This window comes from Schistocerca americana, chromosome 8 (assembly GCF_021461395.2).
Source record: "Schistocerca americana isolate TAMUIC-IGC-003095 chromosome 8, iqSchAmer2.1, whole genome shotgun sequence".
NCBI classification, from domain to species: domain Eukaryota; kingdom Metazoa; phylum Arthropoda; class Insecta; order Orthoptera; family Acrididae; genus Schistocerca; species Schistocerca americana.
In genome coordinates, this window is record NC_060126.1 from 357,651,666 (window position 1) to 357,673,881 (window position 22,216).

The 22,216-nt window shown below is 45.2% G+C and overlaps 1 protein-coding gene across 2 annotated transcripts in view; it reads right to left on the reverse strand.

The window, feature by feature from the left end:
• Positions 1-14,759: 14,759 nt before the first annotated feature.
• Positions 14,760-22,216, reverse strand: part of LOC124544760 (putative fatty acyl-CoA reductase CG5065) — a 202,263-nt gene continuing 194,806 nt past the window's right edge. For both annotated transcript variants that reach the window (XM_047123436.1, XM_047123435.1), the window contains exon 9: positions 14,760-16,486. In XM_047123436.1, the coding sequence (XP_046979392.1) occupies positions 16,327-16,486 (160 nt within the window). In that variant the 3' untranslated portion in view covers positions 14,760-16,326. The remainder of the gene's footprint in view (positions 16,487-22,216) is intronic.

Here is a 22,216-nt window from a genome sequence, read left to right on the forward strand (position 1 = left end):
GGACTTTGAGCGAGGGCGTATAGTGGGCATGCGGGAGGCCAGGTGGACGTACCGCCGAATTGCTCAACACGTGGGGCGTGAGGTCTCCACAGTACATCGATGTTGTCGCCAGTGGTCGGCGGAAGGTGCACGTGCCCGTCGACCTGGGACCGGACCGCAGCGACGCACGGATGCACACCAAGACCGTAGGATCCTACGCAGTGCCGTAGGGGACCGCACCGCCACTTCCCAGCAAATTAGGGACACTGTTGCTCCTGGGGTATCGGCGAGGACCATTCGCAACCGTCTCCATGAAGCTGGGCTACAGTCCCGCACACCGTTAGGCCGTCTTCCGCCCACGCCCCAACATCGTGCAGCCCGCCTCCAGTGGTGTCGCGACAGGCGTGAATGGAGGGACGAATGGAGACGTGTCGTCTTCAGCGATGAGAGTCGCTTCTGCCTTGGTGCCAATGATGGTCGTATGCGTGTTTGGCGCCGTGCAGGTGAGCGCCACAATCAGGACTGCATACGACCGAGGCACACAGGGCCAACACCCGGCATCATGGTGTGGGGAGCGATCTCCTGTACAGGCCGTACACCACTGGTGATCGTCGAGGGGACACTGAATAGTGCACGGTACATCCAAACCGTCATCGAACCCATCGTTCTACCATTCCTAGACCGGCAAGGGAACTTGCTGTTCCAACAGGACAATGCACGTCCGCATGTATCCCGTGCCACCCAACGTGCTCTAGAAGGTGTAAGTCAACTACCCTGGCCAGCAAGATCTCCGGATCTGTCCCCCATTGAGCATGTTTGGGACTGGATGAAGCGTCGTCTCACGCGGTCTGCACGTCCAGCACGAACGCTGGTCCAACTGAGGCGCCAGGTGGAAATGGCATGGCAAGCCGCTCCACAGGACTACATCCAGCATCTCTACGATCGTCTCCATGGGAGAATAGCAGCCTGCATTGCTGCGAAAGGTGGACATACACTGTACTAGTGCCGACATTGTGCATGCTCTGTTGCCTGTGTCTATGTGCCTGTGGTTCTGTCAGTGTGATCATGTGATGTATCTGACCCCAGGAATGTGTCAATAAAGTTTCCCCTTCCTGGGACAATGAATTCACGGTGTTCTTATTTCAATTTCCAGGAGTGTAGAATGCGTGCAAAAAATCTGTCATCGTCCCCTAATTTCTCTTGTGCCCATTGGCAAAACTGTACGCGATGTTCAAAGTCGTCGCCATGCAATTCCTGGTGCATAGAAATATGGTACGGGTGCAATCGATGTTGATGTAGCATTCTCAACACCGACGTTTTTGTGATTCCCGATTCTCGCGCAATTTGTCTGCTACTGATGTGCGGATTAGCCGCGACAGCAGCTAAAACACCTACTTGGAGATCATCACTTGTTGCAGGTCGTGGTTGACGTTTCACATGTGGCTGAAGACTTCCCGTTTCCTTAAATAACGTAACTATCCGGCGAACGGTGCGGACACTTGGATGATGTTGTCCAGGATACCGAGCAGCATACATAGCACACGCTCGTTGGGTACTTCGATCACAATAGCCATACATCAACACGATATCGACCTTTTCCGCAATTGGTAAACGGTCCATTTTAATACGAGTAGTGTATCACGAAGCAAATACCGTCCGCACTGGCGGAATGTTACGTGACACCACGTACTTATACGTTTGTGACTATTATAGCGCCATCTATCACAAAGCGAAAAAAGTGGTCCAACTAATACATTCATATTTCTTTACGTACTACACGAATATGTAATAAAGATGGGGGTTCCTATTTTAAAAAAACGCAGTTGATATCCGTTTGACCTAAGGCAGCGCCATCTAGCGGGCCAACCATAGCTCCATCTAGTTTCCCCCTTCAAGCTAGACGAGTTTCGTTCTTTGTAGTTTTTTCGTTTGACGCTTATTTCGTGAGATATTTGGCCCGGTCACTATCAATGGACCACCCTGTATAAATGGTTTAGAGTTGCAGTTCTCTTTGACAGGTAGACTGGCTGTCAAAGTGTCGTTCGTAATTAGTGTTGTTACCAGACCTGGTAGGGTACATAAGTGGTATGAACAGCATCAGATGTGGGATCATTGTGAAGGACATACAGATGCCGCACACTAGTGTGAGACAGCGTTGTTGGTACTTGACAGAGTTTGAAAGCTGCTTCATTGTTTGTCTCCAGTTGGGTAGCTGGTCGAATCGTGCAGTACCCATATTTGCAGGCATTTGGAAATTGCAATGGTCCAATGTTGGACTGCATGGGAACGTGATGGAATGCACAAGCATAGTCAAGGTTCCGGTTGACCACATCTGACCACCACAAGGGGTGACCCAGGAACATCATGAACCTCTCACATTTGCATCTTTCATCCGAGAACAAGTCAATGGACTCCTTGGAACATTCTGTCTCATCTCGCTCCATTGTTCAGAGACTAGCAGCAGCCGGATTAGGGAATTACCAGCTCGTGAACCGGCTACTATTTACACAAATGGACGCATTTAGAGTGGTGCCATGACCGGACGGCATGGGATGCTGATGACTGGCGTTGTATTGTGTTCAGTGATGAAACAAGGTTCAGTACTGTGCCATCATCTGCGAGTGCGGCGGCTACATGGGAAGAGGTTCCATTCTTTCTATGCTTTGAAGAGGCACAGTGGTGTTATTTCTGGTGCCATCATGCGGGAATCCATTAAGCATGATTTCAAGTAATGGCTGGCTGAAGGGACTCAGATGGTCTAACGGTACGTTATGGACATCCTGCCTCCTCAGGTGACAATATCATGGTGGCATTTTTCAACAGGACAATGCTCCTCTGCATGTGTCTCAATGAACTGTCTGAGTGAACCAGAGATACTCCTATGGCTAGCAAGATCCTTAGATCTGTCCCAGACAGAAAATGTGTGCGATCACCTCGGACATCAACTCCATGCCAGTGTCAGTACCCAGAATGTCAATGGCACGTTACAACAGTTGTGAGCCAGCTTGCCACAGGAGGGGATACAACGGATGTGTGACACCCTCCCGAACCGAAGCAGTAGATGCATCCACGTTTGAAGGCGTCCAACGCCTTACTGATAAGTGGGCTCATACTGGCAAGTTCTTTACAGATCTGATTAGATTTTGTAATAACTCAAATAACATCACTTACGCCATCAACCTATGAAGTTTCTGTTAGTTTCCACCTTCCCTTTTGGGAGCTTCACTTTTCTTGTCAGGCAATGGATATCTTATTTTCAGGCTCAGGACGTCAGTCAGCAGGAGTAAGCTGTTTATGATGAAGCGTTACGCCACAGAAAATTCGTTCCACAATGACCAGTTAATACGCCAGAGGCTCGAAAGACTTACATGCGGCGTTTACGCTGGGAAAGCCTACGAACACATCATTAGGTTCATTATATAGCGGTTGAAATTTTCATCTCGGACCTTGTCTTTTAAAACGATCAGACACAATTAAGGCGAACACTTGCAACACGTATTGGAGGAACGTCAGTCGAAAAGTAGCAGCCGAGGTGAGGCAGCTGCAGCGGGCTGAGTACTGGTCAGTACCAGTGTCAGCGACTGATAAACTGCTCATCTCATGGTCGCAACCTGTGGCTACGAACTGAATGCATCCTCTGTGTGGGGCGACCTAGTGGTAAGATAACGGACTGGGGTTCCGGAGGAAGACCATATCACCATATATATCCAGATTTTGGTTTGCCGTGATGTCGAGGCAAATACGAGGAAGATGGCCTTGAAAACGAAACGGTCGATCCCTTTCAGAATCCTTCCTCAATCCGAGATTTTACCTAATCTACCATGACCTCTTCGCCCACGAGACGTTAAATCTCATTCTTCCTTACTGTCGAATACAGCTTCACTCGATACAAGACAAGGTACTGTAGCGAGTGAACCAAGTTTAGGGCGTGGACGTCGCAGGTACATTCGTGAACTGAAGGAATAGCATTCTGATTTAGGGTTTCCTGCAGCTTCCCTAAATCACTTTAGGCGAATGCCGTTTCGTTTCGTTAACACGACATGACAGATACTTCCCCATCCACCCCCAATAGGAGAAGGGCTCTGTTCAAAGTGATATGGACGGAGACGAAACGTCAAACTATGTTCTCAATACCATTACGTGAACTGAAGTGCATACTGTCCCTCTGCTCGTTTGTTTTTTGCAGAAGAAACTAAGAGAGATACACCACCGCAACGGAATAAACTACTCTGGATGTTATTTACTTTACAAAGGGCCAGCTGGAGTGGCCGAGCGGTTCTAGGCGCTACAGTCTGAAACCGCGAGACCGCTACGATCGCAGGTTCGAATCCTGCCTCGGGCATGGATGTGTGTGATGTCCTTAGGTTAGTTAGGTTTAAGTAGTTCTAAGTTCTAGGGGACTGATGACCTCAGCAGTTAAGTCCCATAGTGCTCAAAGCCATTTGAACCATTTTACAAAGGAAAAGAATCATACGGTTAAATATCAACAAAAAACACGTCGCCTTTGTTTCAGGAACGTTTCTTACGTCACAACTGGTTTACTTATAAATGAATATCTTCAGGAGACCTGCACTTCAACAAGACAAAGTTTAGGCTAAAGCCACTAAGATTTACACATTAAACAGGCTGCCCGTATTAAGAGTAGTCACTCGCTTTTTATCTGGTGTTTCGATAAATATTTTCAATTTCGCATTTGCAGTACGTAGCTTGAGTCAGCTCAAATACAGATCATGCTGTCTATCATGTGACGCCCAGCGTCGAAGGAAAGCGCTGGTTTGCTTCCCATTAGAAACAAAACGATTTTTAAAGCGGAATTTTACGCGCCCATTGGATAAAGTGGTCCCAAATTACCACGAATTCATTTTATCGATATGTGTTAAGAGGAACATTAAAAGACGATGAATAGCCAGAACAGCGCTGCTGCAAGGAGGTAGCTGTCAGTCTCGCTAGCCCTTCTACATAGTCCAGGTGCTGTTGAGCCAACGCGGATCAGGGTAGCACACGAGTCTCTGCTGATGCACTGTTATTCTTCATGTTTTACTGTCCCTGTCAGTACATATCGATAAAACGGATTTCGGACTAGACTAATTTGGGAGCGCTCTAACGACTGAGCATGTAAAATTTCGCTTTAAAAATTGCTTTGTTTGTAAGGGAAACATATCGATACTTTCCGTCGACGCTGGGCATATCATGAAAGAAGTGGTTTGTTTGGGCTGACTCTAGCTTGCAGAAAATGAAATTGCAGATATCTGCAGAAACACCAGAGAAAATGCACCTGGCCGGCCTGTGTGGCCGAGCGGTTCTAGGCACTTCAGTCCGGAACCGCGCTGCTGCTACGGTCGCAGATTCGAATCCTGCCTCCGGTATGGATGTATGTGATGTCCTTACGTAAGTTAGGTTTAAGTAGTTCTAAGTCTAGCGGACTGATGACCTCAGGTGTTAAGTCCCATAGTGCTCAAAGCCACTTGAACCAAAATGCACCTGACGATTCATAGGGGGGGGGGGGGGGGGTAACCGGTATAACGTACATTGATAAGCCAAAACATTATGACCACTGCCCACCGCGACTTTGGATGCCGCCTGGTGCCGTTGCCGGCACGTGAAGCGGTAACAAAAATATAAGCGGAGGAGACAAGGACGGGGCATCACTATAGCGACGATATGGGCTGTAAATGGGCAGTCCATTGAGATAAGCGACTTCGACAATGCGCAGATCATTATTACGCAGAGCCTGTGAATGAGTTTCTCGAAAACGGCGAAGCTCATCGAATGTTCACGTGCTACTGTCGTGAGCATCTACGGGAAGAGGTAGGACAGTGAAACTACCAGTGGGCGCTAAATGGTTGGGCGTCCACTCTCTTCACAGAACCTGCGGTTTGGAAGCCTGTCTGCTCTGTAAAGTAGGACAGATGGTGATCTGTGACATCTCTGCCGAAAAAGGAAAATACTGGTGCACGCACAAGTGTTTCTGAGCACGCCGTTCATCTACATTGTTGAACATGGAGTTAAGTAGCAGACCACCCCTAAGTGTTCAAATGTTGACCCAACTACATCATCAATTGCGATTGCAGATGGCATCAGACCATAGTCATTCGACCGTCGATCGATGGAAATGTGTCGGCTCTTCAGTTGAATCATATTTTTGCTACACTAAGTCGCTGGTCGTCTCCACAAACGCCGTTACCGAGGTGAACAGCGGCTCAAAATGCGCAGCGCACCACGGACACAGGCTGGCGGGAGCAGTATTATGAGAGACATTCATCTGCGCTTGCATGGGACCTGTGTTAGTAATCTAACACACGGTGACAGCTGCGATCTACCTCATCCCTTCATGCTTTATGTCTTCCCCGATGGCGATGTCATCTATCAGCAATATAATGATCCGCTTTTTCCCTTAGATGACCTCAGTGGTTCGAAAAAAATGGCTCTAAGCACTATTGGACTTAACGTCTGGGGTCATCAGTCCCCTAGACTTAGAACTACTTAAACCTAACTAACCTAAGGACATCACACACACCCATGTCCGAGGCAGGATTCGAACCTGCAACCGCAGCAGCAGCGTGGTTCCGGCCTGAAGCGCCTAGAACCGCTCGGCCACAGCAGCCGGCTCAGTGGTTCGATCTAGTTCGCTGAATGAGTAGATTAACAGATTATGTCGTTACTGTTTTTCCATTTTCTAATGGTTGACATGCCGTTATCAGTATCGCCTTACTCGATGTATGGCGGCCTTTATATTTTTCGGGCGAACTTACGTAGTTAATCGTTGTTTCAACGAATATTTTAGGCTAATATAATATACGTTTGCTGCATTGAGTAGATGATCTGTGATCACAAGATTGTCCACATTTGTTCACATTAGAACGATATAATACAGTATGTTGTGTTGTTCTCTTTCTGATGATTATCTATGTCACCTTACATCGAGTGACGTCTATTTATTCTACATTTGTACATGGGGCTATAGTCGCATAGTAGATCTAAGTCGTTATCCACATATACGGTTCTTTACATGCGCAACACTTTGTTAATCGCATTATTCAAGTAATACGATTGTTTATCTTGTTCTGTCATTTTTACCTGAACTCTGTCAATTTTGGATTTGTGCATTCAGTAATGTAGCGTCATCTGTTGGAAGTAACATACACTACTGGTCATTAAAATTCCTACACCACGAAGATGACGTGCTACAGACGCGAAATGTAACCGACAGGAATTAGATGCTGTGATATGCAAATGATTAGCTTTTTAGAGCATTCACACAAGGTTGGCGCCGGTGGCGACACCTACAACGTGCTGACATGAGGAAAGTTTCCAACCGACTTCTCATACACAAACAGCAGTTGACCAGCGTTACTTGGTGAAACGTTGTTGTGATGCCTCGTGTAAGGAGGAAAAGTGCGTACCATCAAGTTTCCGACTTTGATAAAGGTCGGATTGTAGCCTATCGCCGGCCGGTGTGGCCGTGCGGTTCTAAGCGCGTCAGTTTGGACCGCGTGACCGCTACGGTCGCAGGTTCGAATCCTGCCTCGGGCATGGATGTGTGTGATGTCCTTAGGTTAGATAGGTTTAAGTAGTTCTAAGTTCTAGGGGACTGATGACCTCAGTAGTTAAGTCCCATAGTGCTCAGAGCCATTTTGTAGCCTATCGCGATTGCGGTTTATCGTACCGCGATATTCCTGCTCGCGTTGGTCGAGATCCAATGACTGTTAGCAGAATATGGAATCGGTGGGTTCAGGAGTGTAACACGGAACGCCGTGCTGGATCCCAACGGCCACGTATCACTAACAGTCGAGATGACAGGCATGTTATTCACATGGCTGTAACGGATCGTGCAGCCACGCCTCGATCCCTGAGTCAACAGTTGGGGACGTTTGCAAGACAACAACCATCTGCACGAACAGTTCGAAGCCGTTTGCAGCAGCATGGACTATCAGCTCGGAGACAATGGCTGCGGTTACCCTTGACGCTCCATCACAGACAGGGGCGCCTGCGATGGCGTACTCAACGACGAACCTGGGTACACGAATGGCAAAACGTAATTTTTTCGGATGAATCCAGGTTCTGTTTACAGCATCATGATGGTCGCATCCGTGTTTGGCGACATCGCGGTGAACGCACATTGCAAGCGTGTATTCGTCATCGGCATACTGGCGTATCACCCAGTGTGATGGTATGGGGTGCCATTGGTTACACGTCTCGGTCACCTCTTGTTCGCATTGACGGCGCTTTGAACAGTGGACGTTACATTTCAGATGTGTTACGACCCGTGGCTTTGCCCTTCATTCGATCCCTGCGAAACCCTACATTTCACCAGGATAATGCAGGACCGCATGTTGCAGGTCCTGTACGGGCCTTTCTGGATACAGAAAATGTTCGACTGCTGCCCTGGCCAGCACATTCTCCAGATCTCTCACCAATTGAAAACGTCTGGTCAATGGTGGCCAAGCAACTGGCTCGTCACAATACGACAGTCACTACTCTTGATGAACTGTGGTATCGTGTTGAAGCTGCATGGGCAGCTGTACCTGTACACGCCATCCAAGGTCTGTTTGACTCTAAGCCCAGGCGTATCAAGGGCGTTATTACGGCCAGAGGTGGTTGTTCTGGGTACTGATTTCTCAGGATCTATCCACCCAAATTGCGTGAAAATGTAATCACATGTCAGGCCTAGTATAATATATTTGTCCAATGAATACCCGTTTATCATCTGCATTTCTTCTTGGTGTAGCAATTTTAATGGCCAGTAGTGTAAATGTCCCTTTTGATGCACCTGTGGTTCGTATGTAGAACGGCAGATGGCCATTGATACCACTACTCGGTTTAGTCATTATGACAAATAAGTTTCATTTCCTAAATTTGTATGAATGGAATCGTATTTTTAGCGAGTTTATCTCTTCTTACAATTTTGACGATCGTAATTTTGACGTATATATTTAATTAGTTATTATCATCTGACAAACACTGCTTCAGACATTTTCACTTGTTTGATTATTTAAATTTGTATTATCAGTTACCTTCACTATAATTTTTTAAAATGTGATATAGTCCTTATTGCTTGTATTTCACATTACTTCAATATTTTACGTAGGGGGCTCTTATTGAAACGTGGCGCCACCTCATGTTGTCTTGTTGTAGTGTTGACGTATGATGTGTCACTTCATAACAGAAATCTGCCAGGAACAGTACTTCTACTTGTGGCATGTATCGGTTAGAAAAATGGTATGTTGTGACTGAATTTTAATTTCAGACATCTGTATATGTTGTAATTGATGTAACTATGTTTTATTCTCAATTTTTTTCGTTTGTTAAAGCAGTTGTTGATTATGCCCTGTCTCTTGAATTTGTTTTAGCATCGATGATGACTGATATCAGTTGAAATCGATTTGCAACAAGATAAATAAATTATGTTTCCGCGATTGGTTGCTACATTCTTTATAATTTTATAATGATCCTTATCTCAGAACCAGAACCGAGTTACAGTGGTGTGAGGACCGTTATAGTGAACTCACGTTCATGCCTCGGCCACCAAATTTGCTTTACGGAAATCCTATCGAACCCATCTGGGCCGCTATCAGGCGCCACCACCGTGTACGCAAATCATCGGCCCGTTATTTACGCGAATTAAATGACCCGTGCCTAGACATCTAATGCCACCTATCTCCACAATCCTACCAACAAACTGTCTGATGCCTGATACGCAAAGCCAGTGATGTATGTCGTTCAAAAGACGGAAAACAAGGTATTAAGCAGGTAGTCATAATGTTTTGGCTCACCAATGTGCACATAATATACTCGTATGGTGAGACCTTAGTGTTTCCTGGTCTATACAATTTTCAGATAACTCACTGGAATGCCGTGGATGACATTTGTCGTCGACGTTACCCGTCTATTTTTCCGTAAGTTGTTTTTACTCGTAAGCTATATAACTCACGCCGAAAGTTCAACAACAGTCTTCATAACTAATTTTCTCAAATTGGCAGAAATGTGCCGGTGTTCTAGCCCAAAAAATGTCTACACGCCATATACAACGCTAAAATGCACATTCTGGAATACGGCGAGCACACTGGAACAATTCGCCGCCGCTTGACATAAGCACAGCCAACAGTACATGCAGGGAACGTTACATGTTGCGTTATATTCAGATTACCTGATATACTGCACTGTCCACGTTAGGCTGCTCAACGAAAGAAGTAAACATGTAAACATACCGTTCGGCGTCTTTCGAGTGCAACATATCGATGGTAGAATACCACAACCGTTTCAGACAAAGAAAATGTCCATTAATGCGAGAGTGTAACCTAATAAATACGTACAGATACATGTTGTTTTTGGAGGGGGTCTGCCTTGAGCAAAACATGATTTTTTTTAATTTTCTCCTATTACCCAGAAACGTTTCACTAACGTTTCAGCGTCATCAGTGTGTTTTTATTTTCTTTCTATTAAACAGAAAAAAATGCTCTTTACTACTTGTACACATATCAATATGGATTTATAAGTAAGTATTTTGAAAATAAAAAAATAAAAAGTTTTACACATACATACCTTGTTACCACATGCTGTGGTTTTCCTGGTTTCCTATGTTTTGCGTTATATTTGCTTTCCTTTTACAGTCTGTCATCTACAATAACATAGAACTTAATGTAGAAAAGTTATTTACTTCGAAATTTTATGACTCAGAATGTTTTGCTTAGGCCGAACATCACTTAGTTTCCTATGGAAGATTTGTGTGTGTGTGTGTGTGTGTGTGTGTGTGTGTGTGTGTGTGTGTGTGTTTGTGGCTGTGTTGACAATATATTTCACTTATTCTTTCTGGTTTCTCCATTACTTTCACTGTGAAAAACTGCACTATGTAACTTTCACTGTCAGTGTTTACAAACTGCGAAAAATTAGCGGAAATTGGAACAGCTGAATGTGTTCTGGGCGGGAGCTTTGAATCGTTATGAGGTGAATCTCTATTGTGTGTGTGTCTTTGTGTAGCTGAAGGTTTGAGGGTTTTGTTTAATTATTTAGTTTCGTGTGTGTCGGTGTGTATAAAGGTTGATTTTGTTTGGTTGGTTTATATGGGGGAGGAAACCAAACAGCAAGATCATCAGTTCCATCGGAGGGAGACTAGGGAAGGATGGGGAAGGAAGTCGGCCGTCCCTTTTCAAAGGAACCATCCCGGCATTCACCTTAAGCCATTTAGGGAAATCACGGAAAACCTAAATCGGGATGGCCAGACTCGGGTTTAAACCGTCATCCTTCCGAATGCGAGTCCAGTGTGCTAACCAGTGCGCCAGCTCGATGGGTGGTTGATCTTGTCTGTTAGTTCTTTGAGCGCAGAGAATCAGTGTACTATCCACTGCGCCACATCGCTCTGTGGTTGATCTTGTCTGATGGTTCTTTGAGGGCAGAGAACCGAACGAGGTAATGGTCAACTCGGAAGTGTATTGTGCTCCCCTCAGGAAACTGAAGAAACGATTTCAGCCTCTTCACCGATACAAAAAATGCAAACGAACTTCTTCTTTTCCATGGCAACGCGAGGCATCACTGACGTCTGGGCACCCGGTAGGAGCTCACAAAACTTCTTTGGACTGTTCTTCGTCATCCAGCTCGGATCTCGCACCTTCTGTCTTTCACCTGTTTGGTCCAATGAAGGACGCACTCCGCGGGAAGCAGTACGTGGATGGTAGGAAGACTATCGATGTAGTAAGACCTTAGCTCCAGAGTAGTCCAGCAGAGTGGTAACATGCGGACATAGAGGCACTCCCAGTAAGGTGACGTAAGGCCGTCTCATTGAACGGAGATTATGTTGAAAAATAGTGTTTTGCGGCCAAGAGAGTAGAGGACAACATGACTTATTAGAATCGTAAGTAAAACCAACCGGCTTTCGGAAAAAAATGTGGTGCATTACTTACTGAACTCCGCTCGTACTTGTAGAAGCTTTTGAAATGTGGTAGTATAAAAGAACATAGAGCAGACTGCGTAATAAATAAAGAGGTACTGGATCTAATTGGGAAGAAAAGAAATTTATGACACAACTTGACTATAAGAAAGGACTACATTGATAGGGCACATTCTGAGTCATCAAGAAATTGTCAGTCTGCTATTGGATGGAAGTGTGGGTATTAAAAACTGTAGAGGGAGGCGAAGGGATGAGACAGTAAACAAGCTCAAATGAATGTGGGTTGCAGTAGTTATTCGGAGAAGAAGATGCGCGCACAGTGCAGATTGGCGTGGAGAGCTGCATCAAACCAGTCTTCGGACTGCAAATCAAAACAACATACACAACCTAAAAATCACAATTCAGGAATCTATGAGAAGTCAGATTTCAGAAGTAAGCTAAGGGACAACATTTTCTGGAATTAAAGCAAAATACAAATTTTGTAACCAAAAGTTTGAACACTTGAAGATAGGCTGTAATCCTGAGACATTTGTGTACTTAAGGCGGTTCAAATGGCTCTGAGCACTATGGGACTCAACTGCTGTGGTCATAAGTCCCCTAGAACTTAGAACTACTTAAACCTAACTAACCTAAGGACAGCACACAACACCCAGCCATCACGAGGCAGAGAAAATCTCTGACCCCGCCGGGAATCGAACCCGGGAACCCGGGCGTGGGAAGCGAGAACGCTACCGCACGACCACGAGATGCGGGCACTTAAGGCGGCACATGTCATCATTGTGAGCAGGGCTAGGTTATATGACTTCCGTTACTTCCATTCTTTCCTAATTTCACGTTATAAATTATATGAATGTTTCTTATTTGATATGCAATGAGGTGACAGAAGCTATGGAATCGCAATATGTACTTACACAGATGGCGGTGATATTGCGTACGCAGGGTATAAAAAGGCAGTGCATTGGGGGAGCTGTCATTTGTACGTACGTGATTCATCTGAAAAGGTTTTTGAGGTGAGTAAGGCCGCACGTTGAGGATTAACACTCTCTGAAAGCGGAATGGTAGTTGGAGCTAGTCACATGGGACTTCCATTTGGGAAATCGATGGGGAATTCAATATTTCGAGATCCACTGCGTCAAGAGTGTGCCGAGAATACCAAATGTAATGCATTACCTCTCCCACGGACAACACAGTGGCCGACGGCGTTCACTTAACGACCGAGAGCAGCGGCGTTTGCATACAGTTGTTAGTGCTAGCAGAAAAACAACACTGTGTGATATATCCGAGGAAATCAAAGTGAGACTTGCGAGAACGCACCCGTTAAGACAGTGCCGCCATATTTGGCGTTAATGGTCTATGGCAGCAGTTCAAAAATGGCTCTGAGCACTATGGGACTTAACTTCTGAGGTCATCAGTCCCCTAGAACTTAGAACTACTTAAACCTAACTAACCTAAGGACATCACACACATCCATGCCCGAGGCAGGATTCGAACCTGCGACCACAGCGGTCGCGCGGTTGCAGACTGTAGCGCCTAGAACCGCTCGGCCACTCCGGCCGGCATGGCAGCAGTGATCGATGCGAGTGCCTTGCTAATTGCACGAGATCGCCTGCAGAGCCTTTCCTGGGCTTGTGACCATGCCGGTTGTACTCTAGACGACTGGAAGACGATGGGCTAGTTGGATGAGTTCCTACTTCTGTTGTAAGAGCCGATGGTATGGTTCGAGTGTGGCGAAGACACCATGAAACCATGGACCCAAATTGTCAACAAGGTACTGTGTGCATGCTGATGGTGGCTCCACATGTTGTGGGTCATATTTACATGTGAATGGACTGGGTCCCCTGGTACAAAGGAACCGGTCTTTGCGCGGAAATGGCTATGCTCGGCTACTTGGAGACAATATGCAGCCACTCATGAACTTTAGGTTCCCAGTCAAGGATGGATTTTTTATGGATGACATTGCGCCATGTCACTGGGCCACAACTGTTCGCGATTTGTATGAAGAACATTCTGGACAAGTCGATCGAGCGATTTGGCCACCCAGATCACCGACATGAATCCTATCGAACATTTATGGGACATAATGGGAGAGAGGTCAGTTCGTGCACAAGTCCTGCACCGGTAACACTTTCGTAATTATGGGTGTCTGTGGAGACAGCGTGGCTCAATATTTCTGCAGGAAGCTTCCAACGATTTATTGAGTCCATGCCTTGCCGAGTTGCTGCACTACGCGGATCGAAAGGAGGTCCTACACATTAGGAGGTATCCCATGACTTTTGTCACAGTGTAAATGCAGCTTACAGAAATATTCATGGACTTGTGAACCTCGCTATCTGCGACATATCTGTATATATAAAAAGGAACTAGAATTACAATAAAGTACAGGGGACAGAAGTGGATGGTTGTCAAACTTCAAAGATTCATCGTTTGATTCCTCGTCGTTCCTACGCCTTCTTCTATCACTTATTGCCTCTTTGACATCTGACGATCGTTCGTGTGGGGGAAAGTTTGACTAAAAGAAGTTAGGTTTCTATGCTACAACGTAGATCCACCTAAAATCGGTTGAGCAAATCAGTTCGTAAGTTGGAGAAAGGTAACACAGTACCACCTTCAGTTACACTATGGCTATTAAAGAACTCTGGCGGTTATTTGTTAAAGAACATCAGAAATGAGTCTAATAGCGTGTCACCAAACAATACTTTCCATTCAAAATATCTTCAAAATGCCTGTAGCGCTTCCGATTGTGAGCTTTCTCTCCATTGCTGGAGGTACTTTTGAGGAGTCTGACAATTCCAGTGCTCCAGCTGTTTCTTTTAAGCTGTAAAGTGTTATTCACAAAACAAACAGGTGTTACATTGACAGAACCCAACAAGTAAGTTTTTACAATATATATCGTTTTATTAAACGTGGATACAAATTTAAGTTACATTTTTTTTCTTAACATAGTTAGCATTACTTACAATAGGTACAATAAAAACATCTTATACAAAATATAAAACATGTGTTTGTAAATAACATCGAAACGATTTCTACGTAGTCCTTTTGAATATATAGAGAGGCGATGACACTGAATTAAGCCAACAGTGCCAAAAACAATCCACGCCCCCATACAAAATCCATAATGCAGCTCTTAGACTGCAATAAGACTTCTTCACTCTATGAAAACACGTGTTACGATTGCAGCGTTGGTTACTGTGTCCAGTGAGAGGGAGACATTCATCTGCTTGGAGTTGCATGACTGCTGATCCTGATATGCGTCTTTAAGCAAGAAAGGCGTTCAGGAAAAAATATGAATGGAAAATACCGTTGTGAACGTTGGCTGTTTAAGTCTCGTACGACGTCTGAAATGGCCATATGAAGATGGGTTTTCTGCTGACAGTTTCTGCTCATTGCTGACAGAAAAAAGAACCACAGAAAGTTAAACAGCTGTCGTCAGTGAAATTTTTTCTGAAGTGCGGATGTCCGTTATGTGTATTATAATATTGAGAATTATACTGTGAATAAAAGATCACCTTAGGCACTGCATGTCAACGTTCCAGTTCCAATAAAACAAGTTCGCGTGCTCGCACTTGTAACATGTGAACTCTCACGGCCAGTATCTTCCGAAATATTTGAAAAAATGAAAATGATTGTTCCACAAAAACACGGGAAAACTGCCGGATATCAGTAACGTCCTGCCACGATATTTCGGCACTCACCTGAAGATGGCCAGAAGACTCTGCGCCGAAATATCGTGGCAGGACGTTACCGATATCCAGCAGTTCTCCCGTGTTTTTATGGAACAATCAGTACGCCGGGAAAGCTTTAAACATCACAATGAAAATGATATTTGAAAGAAGGCAGTTACTTGTGTAGTGCTAGGATTTAACATTTTTATTCCCTATGCCATGTGACTATAGGTGTGTAACAGTTGTTATCAGAGCCTATCTTTATGATATCATCTGTGTTTACTATTGTGTCTACATTCGTGCGATCTGAAACTCCTCGCTTGTCAGATGGTCAAACAAGCCTGGTCAAAATCATAAAGTAGCAAAAAGTAGCACATTAGTAAAATGGATTTTAAGATGTTTCAATTTTTTTGGTAGATTGTTTCTGATGTATCGCTCTAATTATTTTTAAAATGTGTGGGAATTTTATGAATATAGGATGAAGAGTAGCTGTGAATGTCTCGTCTCATATTGTGTATCTGGCAATGTTACAATTGCTCATTGATGTTGGAGGTGGTAGTGTGAAGTTTAACGTACTTAACCGGAACCTCACGGGCTCACATTGGCACCAGTACCACAAATAAGGCGAACAATCTCTCAGGAACGCAAACGTTGTCCGCAGAAGTCCCGAAGTGTGAGTCGGGAGCCGCTCTCAACGGCCAGACTGTCCTCTGTCTCCGACAATTTCGCGAGGCGGGCGGCAGAGGGCATTGGAGGGGCGACGGTGAGGCGCGCGGCCGATAGATGGCACGCGAGTGGTCACTGGTGCCGGACGACGACGGGCACGGCCTGAGCGAGGCGAAGCACGAGCGCGAACGCCATTCGCCACAACTGGCGCGCCGCCTCGGACCGCATCATGAGCACCCGCCACAGCAGCACGAACAGCGCCACCTGCGTCGCGCGATGGACCCAGTACATCCTGCACACACAGACACACACGTGTTACACTGTGAGCACAAACAAGGAAGATAAGCGTTGGAAACTTTTTCTGCTTCATTCACATTTATTAACAGAAGTAGACCCTCAGGAAGGGAGCATGCTGTCGAAAGTCCCGAAATCAGTCAAGCCTATGTTTTATTGGAAGGGACAAGATAATTTCCGAAAAACGATAACGCGAAAAATGTCTGGAAATAAGCGGTTTTTAGAGAAATAACGCGAAATCTACGATTTTTACGAAATATCGCAATATGTTTGATTCTGCCATATAAAAATGTTATAAACCTCAGGGCCGCAGTTTACTAATACTCGTAACTGATAAGTTACTGAATGTTAAAACAGCGTATTGACTTCTAAGCTCCAGAAGGCTTAGGTTTGCGCACGGTTTTAAACGGATAGTTCATTTTCCGCCTAAAGTACTTCGATGTGGTGACAAAAATAGCACAATAGTATGCAAAACTAACGAGCCATTTGGCAAAAAAGCACAGAATTTAGAGAAAACAATACTGAATTTTACAGAAAACATGAATTGGAAAAAATACCGAATTTGTGCAAAAATGATAATCGAATTTGGCAAAAACTAACACAGAATTTGGATAAAAAGTAACGTCGAGTTTTCCAAATAAGTGACATCAAATTTGGCAAAAAGATAACATCGAATTTGGCGAAAAAATCCACCGAATATGGCAAACAATGGCACCACATACGGCAAAAAATAACGCCGAATTTGACTAAAAAGTATCTGTAAACTTGCTAAAAAATAAAATCGAATTTGCCTAGAAAGGAATGTCTAATTTGGCAAAAATAACACCCAACCAAGCAAAAATGTACATCGAACTTGGGAAAAAATAACAATAAATTTGGCAAAAAATAACATCATATTTGGCAAAAAGTAAGGCAAAAACGTAATACCGACTTTGGCAGAAAATAAAACCGAATTTAATAGAAAATAACGCCAAATTTAGCAAAAACAACACCGTATTTGGGAAAAATTACACTGCATTTTGACATTACAGAGTTTATATTTGCATTTGTGCAGAGCCTCGTTATTCAAATTCTACGCCCGACAAAGGATTCTATCCTCGAGATACAACTATGCACGCATGGTACATATCCTCTCAGCCAACCCGTGTGTCACAGCACACAGAGCGATACTGTGTTAGAGAAAAAATGCATGCTAGTACGGTTTCCAAACTAGCTGAAGTTCTCTCTTTTGCGCATTACGTTTCAGCGACAGAGTCAGCCGTCTCTTTATTTGTAAGTGACCTCACGTATGCTACCAGTCTGGGTGGAGCCCCATACAAAAACCGTATTTAAAACCATAGCTGGTGGCACCCAATGAAGACAACTAGAAGGGTCTTAGAAATACTGTGCACAAAAAGGGAATAATCAGCTTGGTTGGAAATTACTATTAAATGCGATTGCAGGCTCTCTCGGCGTATTTCAGCTACGAAATCTTCACGGGTTGTCAGCCGAGTGGCGTCGTCTTCTAGTCGCAACGTTTCAATGGATTGTGTACCCGTCATCTTCAGGTGAAGATCCATTGAAACGTTGCGACTAGACGACAATGCATGCTAGTTCTCTGCGTTGCACTGGAATGCGTTTACAGCTGCGCTGCACTGAAATTTAGTTTTCAACACAGGAATAGTATTACCTTGAAAAATCAGAAGACCTTCAACGACAGACAAGTACAAGAAAGATCGACTTTGAAAAAAGAAGGGAGACATTTAAGCTGGTAATGAACGCAATACACGACATCATTATAGGGTGTCCGAAATAAGATGAACTGCCCGAATATTTAACAAAAAAATTCGTGATGTTGAAGAAAGCTCCTGGACAGGTCACTGCACGCAAAGGGAAAATGTTTAACTTCTGTTCTTTGGGGCCGGCAGTGCAAAATATGTCTTTTAATGACATGATTATTATGAATAATAATCAGCTACACTACTATGTAAATTGTTTATATTTTATATCACTCACGATGAGCCTATTTCGGCATATTGCCATCGTCACGTGCTCTTACATGTAACATCGTTGCTGTCATATCCTGTCTTTTTAGAGTTATTACTTTCTCCTAAGTGTAAAATCTGGTTGGGATGTCAAAGACTCTAATACTACTTACTGACGCATGGCACCTATTTTAATTAGAACCCAAGTCCTCTCTATGAACAAGCATTATGACACTTAAATGTTTTACAGAAACAGTTTGTGATACTCTAAACGTTACAATCTGATTTACCCCAGAGAAGTGTGGTAGGACCGTTACTGTTTATAGTGTCTGTAAATGATGATCTAGAAAATGTCTGGAGCTATGTAAGGCTATTCGCAGATGATGAGGTTGTCGATAAGAAAATAGCAACGCCAGAAGACAATATTTGCAGCGTGACCTGTAGAGGATTGAAGAATGGCGCAGGCTCTGACAGTTCACCGTGAACGTAAATAAATGTGACATTTTGCGCAGACATAGGAGAAGAAGTCCACTATTGTACAATTACATCTTTGATGAGAAACTGCCGGAAACCGTAAAATATCTAGGAGTAACTATTCAGAGCGTCCTTATGTGTAATGATGGCACACAAAAGAAATAGAAGAAAAAGCAGATGTCAGACTGAGATACATAGGAAGAATCTTAAAGAAATGAAAGTCATCCACTAAAGAAGTGGCTTACAAGGCGCCTGTTCTACAGATTCTTTATTATTGTTTATAAACCCGGGACACTTACCAGGTAGGACTGATAGAAAAGGTTGAGAGGGTCCAACGAGGAACGACGCGTTTTCGTCTCGGAACCGTTTAGTAGACGCGACTGCGTTACAGAGATGCCCAACAACATTCAACGGCAGACGCTAGAAGAAAGGCGTTGTGCATCGCAGGGAGGTTTCCTACTAAAATTTGGAGAGAATATTTCCGGACAAGAGTCGGACAACATATTACTTCCTCTCACATACGTCTCGCGAAATGACCACAAGGAGAAAATTCGAGAAATTGGAGTTAATGCAGACGCTTACCGACAATCATTCTTTTCTAGCGTCACTCGCAAGTAGAAAAGGGAAGACGGATCAGATAATGGTACCAGAAATACCCTCCACCACACATCGTCAAGTGGCTAGCGAAGTACTGATCTAGATGTTTTCAGCTCTATCGATATCACGTAGTACGTACCAACTGCATACCGAACGAAAGATTTAAAGTTACTGTAGAATTTTCCCATCGGCTGTCTATTGCAGTTACAGAAGCTCTTTGTAATGTTACGGGAATTCTGATTAGCCTCGAAGTAGACGCTCCCCCTGACGCAAACACGTGACCTGAAGGACGCGCTGCGCACGAGTCAGGGGCGCCGCCTCCCAGTGCTTGCCTTGCGCAAGCTGCCACATTCGCAGAATAGCCTGACTGGGGCGCCGCTGCAGCTATTGTCGAGTCAGTTCTCGCTTACGGCGCGACACTCGAGACGGCCATGTGTGAGATCCGTCTGGACGGGCGGTTGTGAAAGTGTTTACTAACAGCGCGCCGCGCAAGGTGACTGGTGCGCAAGCAGAGCAGATCGACAGTGTTCGAGACATGACTCAGCGCGCAGTCGATCGGAGATTCAGTATCTCAGTCGATGTTATCGGATAACAGTAGTTGAGTCGTGCTAGACCATATATCGTCAAAATACCGAGAGGTTTAGAACACAAGATGTCCATTTGTTAGTCTATGTAATTTACACTATCTTGTGAAAAACATCCCGATATCCGTATTTAAACACGGAACTGACCAGCAGATGTCATGAGAAGCGGATCCGCCAGTATAAAAGGAGGCGGAGATACTGAGTCGTCAGCGGGGAAGCAGCCATAGCAGAATGCAAAGATCAGGAAAGCTCAGCGACTTCGAAAGTGGACTAGTCACTGAATGTCACCTAAGTAACAAATACGTCACGGACCCTTCACAACCCTTCTAAAGGGGTCTGTTGATGATGTGACTATTGAGCCGTGCGTGGCTCGTGTTCCCACCATAATGTATTTTACACCCTGGTTTTAACCTACTTCCACCTCACTACGTTAATTTAAATTACTACTGACACTGAGTTGCTGCTTTGCCAGACAGTGACTGGCGCTATCAGCGCGTATCGATATATCCCCTCTCGTAGTATCTTTGCTCGACTGCTGTTACTTCCCGGTCGTTGTCTGTCGTAAGCGAGTTCGGGTCTGCCAGTCAGTTGGAGCGCGTCTGGAGCGCAGTCCGGACCTGCCAATCGGGAAGTTGTAATGTGGCACTAGTGTAGTCGGGTTGGAGCAGTGAGGTCTGTGTCGACACGGCTCGCCCGACCATTGCCCCCACGCATCACTAGAGCCGGGCCACGGTCTTGGTGGATCGTCGGTCGGTCGTCCTACCGGACGACGCGTTTTGGCTCGCCGATCGTTCATGAGTCGGCTGTGTGTGTGTGCATCGACTCCCGACTTGTCTTCGTGCGTGCTTAGTTACTATTGGGTATCGTTCAGGTCTTCGGGCAAGTGTTTGTCAGATTGTGTGTGTAGTTGCCGTTATTTCCTTTGGCAAGTTATTTTAAAAGTTGTCGGCGTACTGCCTCTGACAGGTCGGTCGTCACGTCGGGCGACGGGTAACTGGTTCTCCGAGCGCTTCTGGGCCCCTTCAATCACCATCCTGTGGAACTTGGGTCGATCCCTTCCTGGTGCAGGGATGTCTCTTAGCCAGTGAGCGTGTTTCCTCTGCATGGTTGGGTCCGAGCCAGTATTTCCGCCGTCGTGTGTCTGGAAGTGAGTGGGAGACGCACCAACAGTGCAGTCGCCACGGAGCAGCAGTCGCTGACGGACCAGCGGGTCGTCGGTCGGTTGCTGCGGACCAGGGAAGTTATCTCCGCACAGTGCAATCGGCTGGGTCCGTTGGCGGTCCCTGCGCAGTGTCGGAGCGTGTGTGGAGCTGTCTGATCGCTACGAGCTTCGTGATTCATCGACCCAGGACATCAAAGTTGAGTAGTGGTTTCAACTACCCAAGCCACGTGCATTCATGTTGTGTGGTTCGTTTCGGTGGTTCGCTGTTGGGGAGGTTTTCCTGTGAGCAACACCGAGTGTTTCTATTGCTGAAATTTAGCCGCCATGCGGTGGAATTAACTATACTGGTTGACTACAATTCAAGTGTACCAGCAGAATTTTCTGCATTGTGGCCGTTAGTGTTCTGGTTACCTGCCCTGGCCACTAACGTAATTTCAGGCAGCGTCCATTCCTCACCTGTTGTCGCTGCCCGACATGGTGTGTAGTTTTCACAGCTAATACATATTTTATTGTGGATAATCACGTTCCTAACCTTTTGTGTTTGAGTTCTCAGGTACTGATTGGTGTCGGTCGGTCCGTAGTTAACCCCTGGTTGGGTTCCGACGGATTAAGTGTAGTTGGGCTCACCACCTGTCTCACCCAAGTGAACGAGGGCAGACCGGCCTCCCTGGAGGCTTCTGAGTACCGTTTCCTTTACTGTTTTCTCACCGGTTTTTAATTGTCTGTTTATAACCTATCACAGCCGCTTGGAACCTTATTCTTAAAACTACCATTTAAGCAAAACTTTGCGGCCTTCTGCCTTTGAAAGGTTATGCTAATTTATTTTAAAATCATCAAAATTTTATTGTGGGCCTTCGGCCTTTGTATTGCGTCTTGTTTATGTTTGTCTATCCACTTTTGTCTTGAGGCTTTCAGCCTAGCTGTAACAAAAACATGTTTTAATTGTG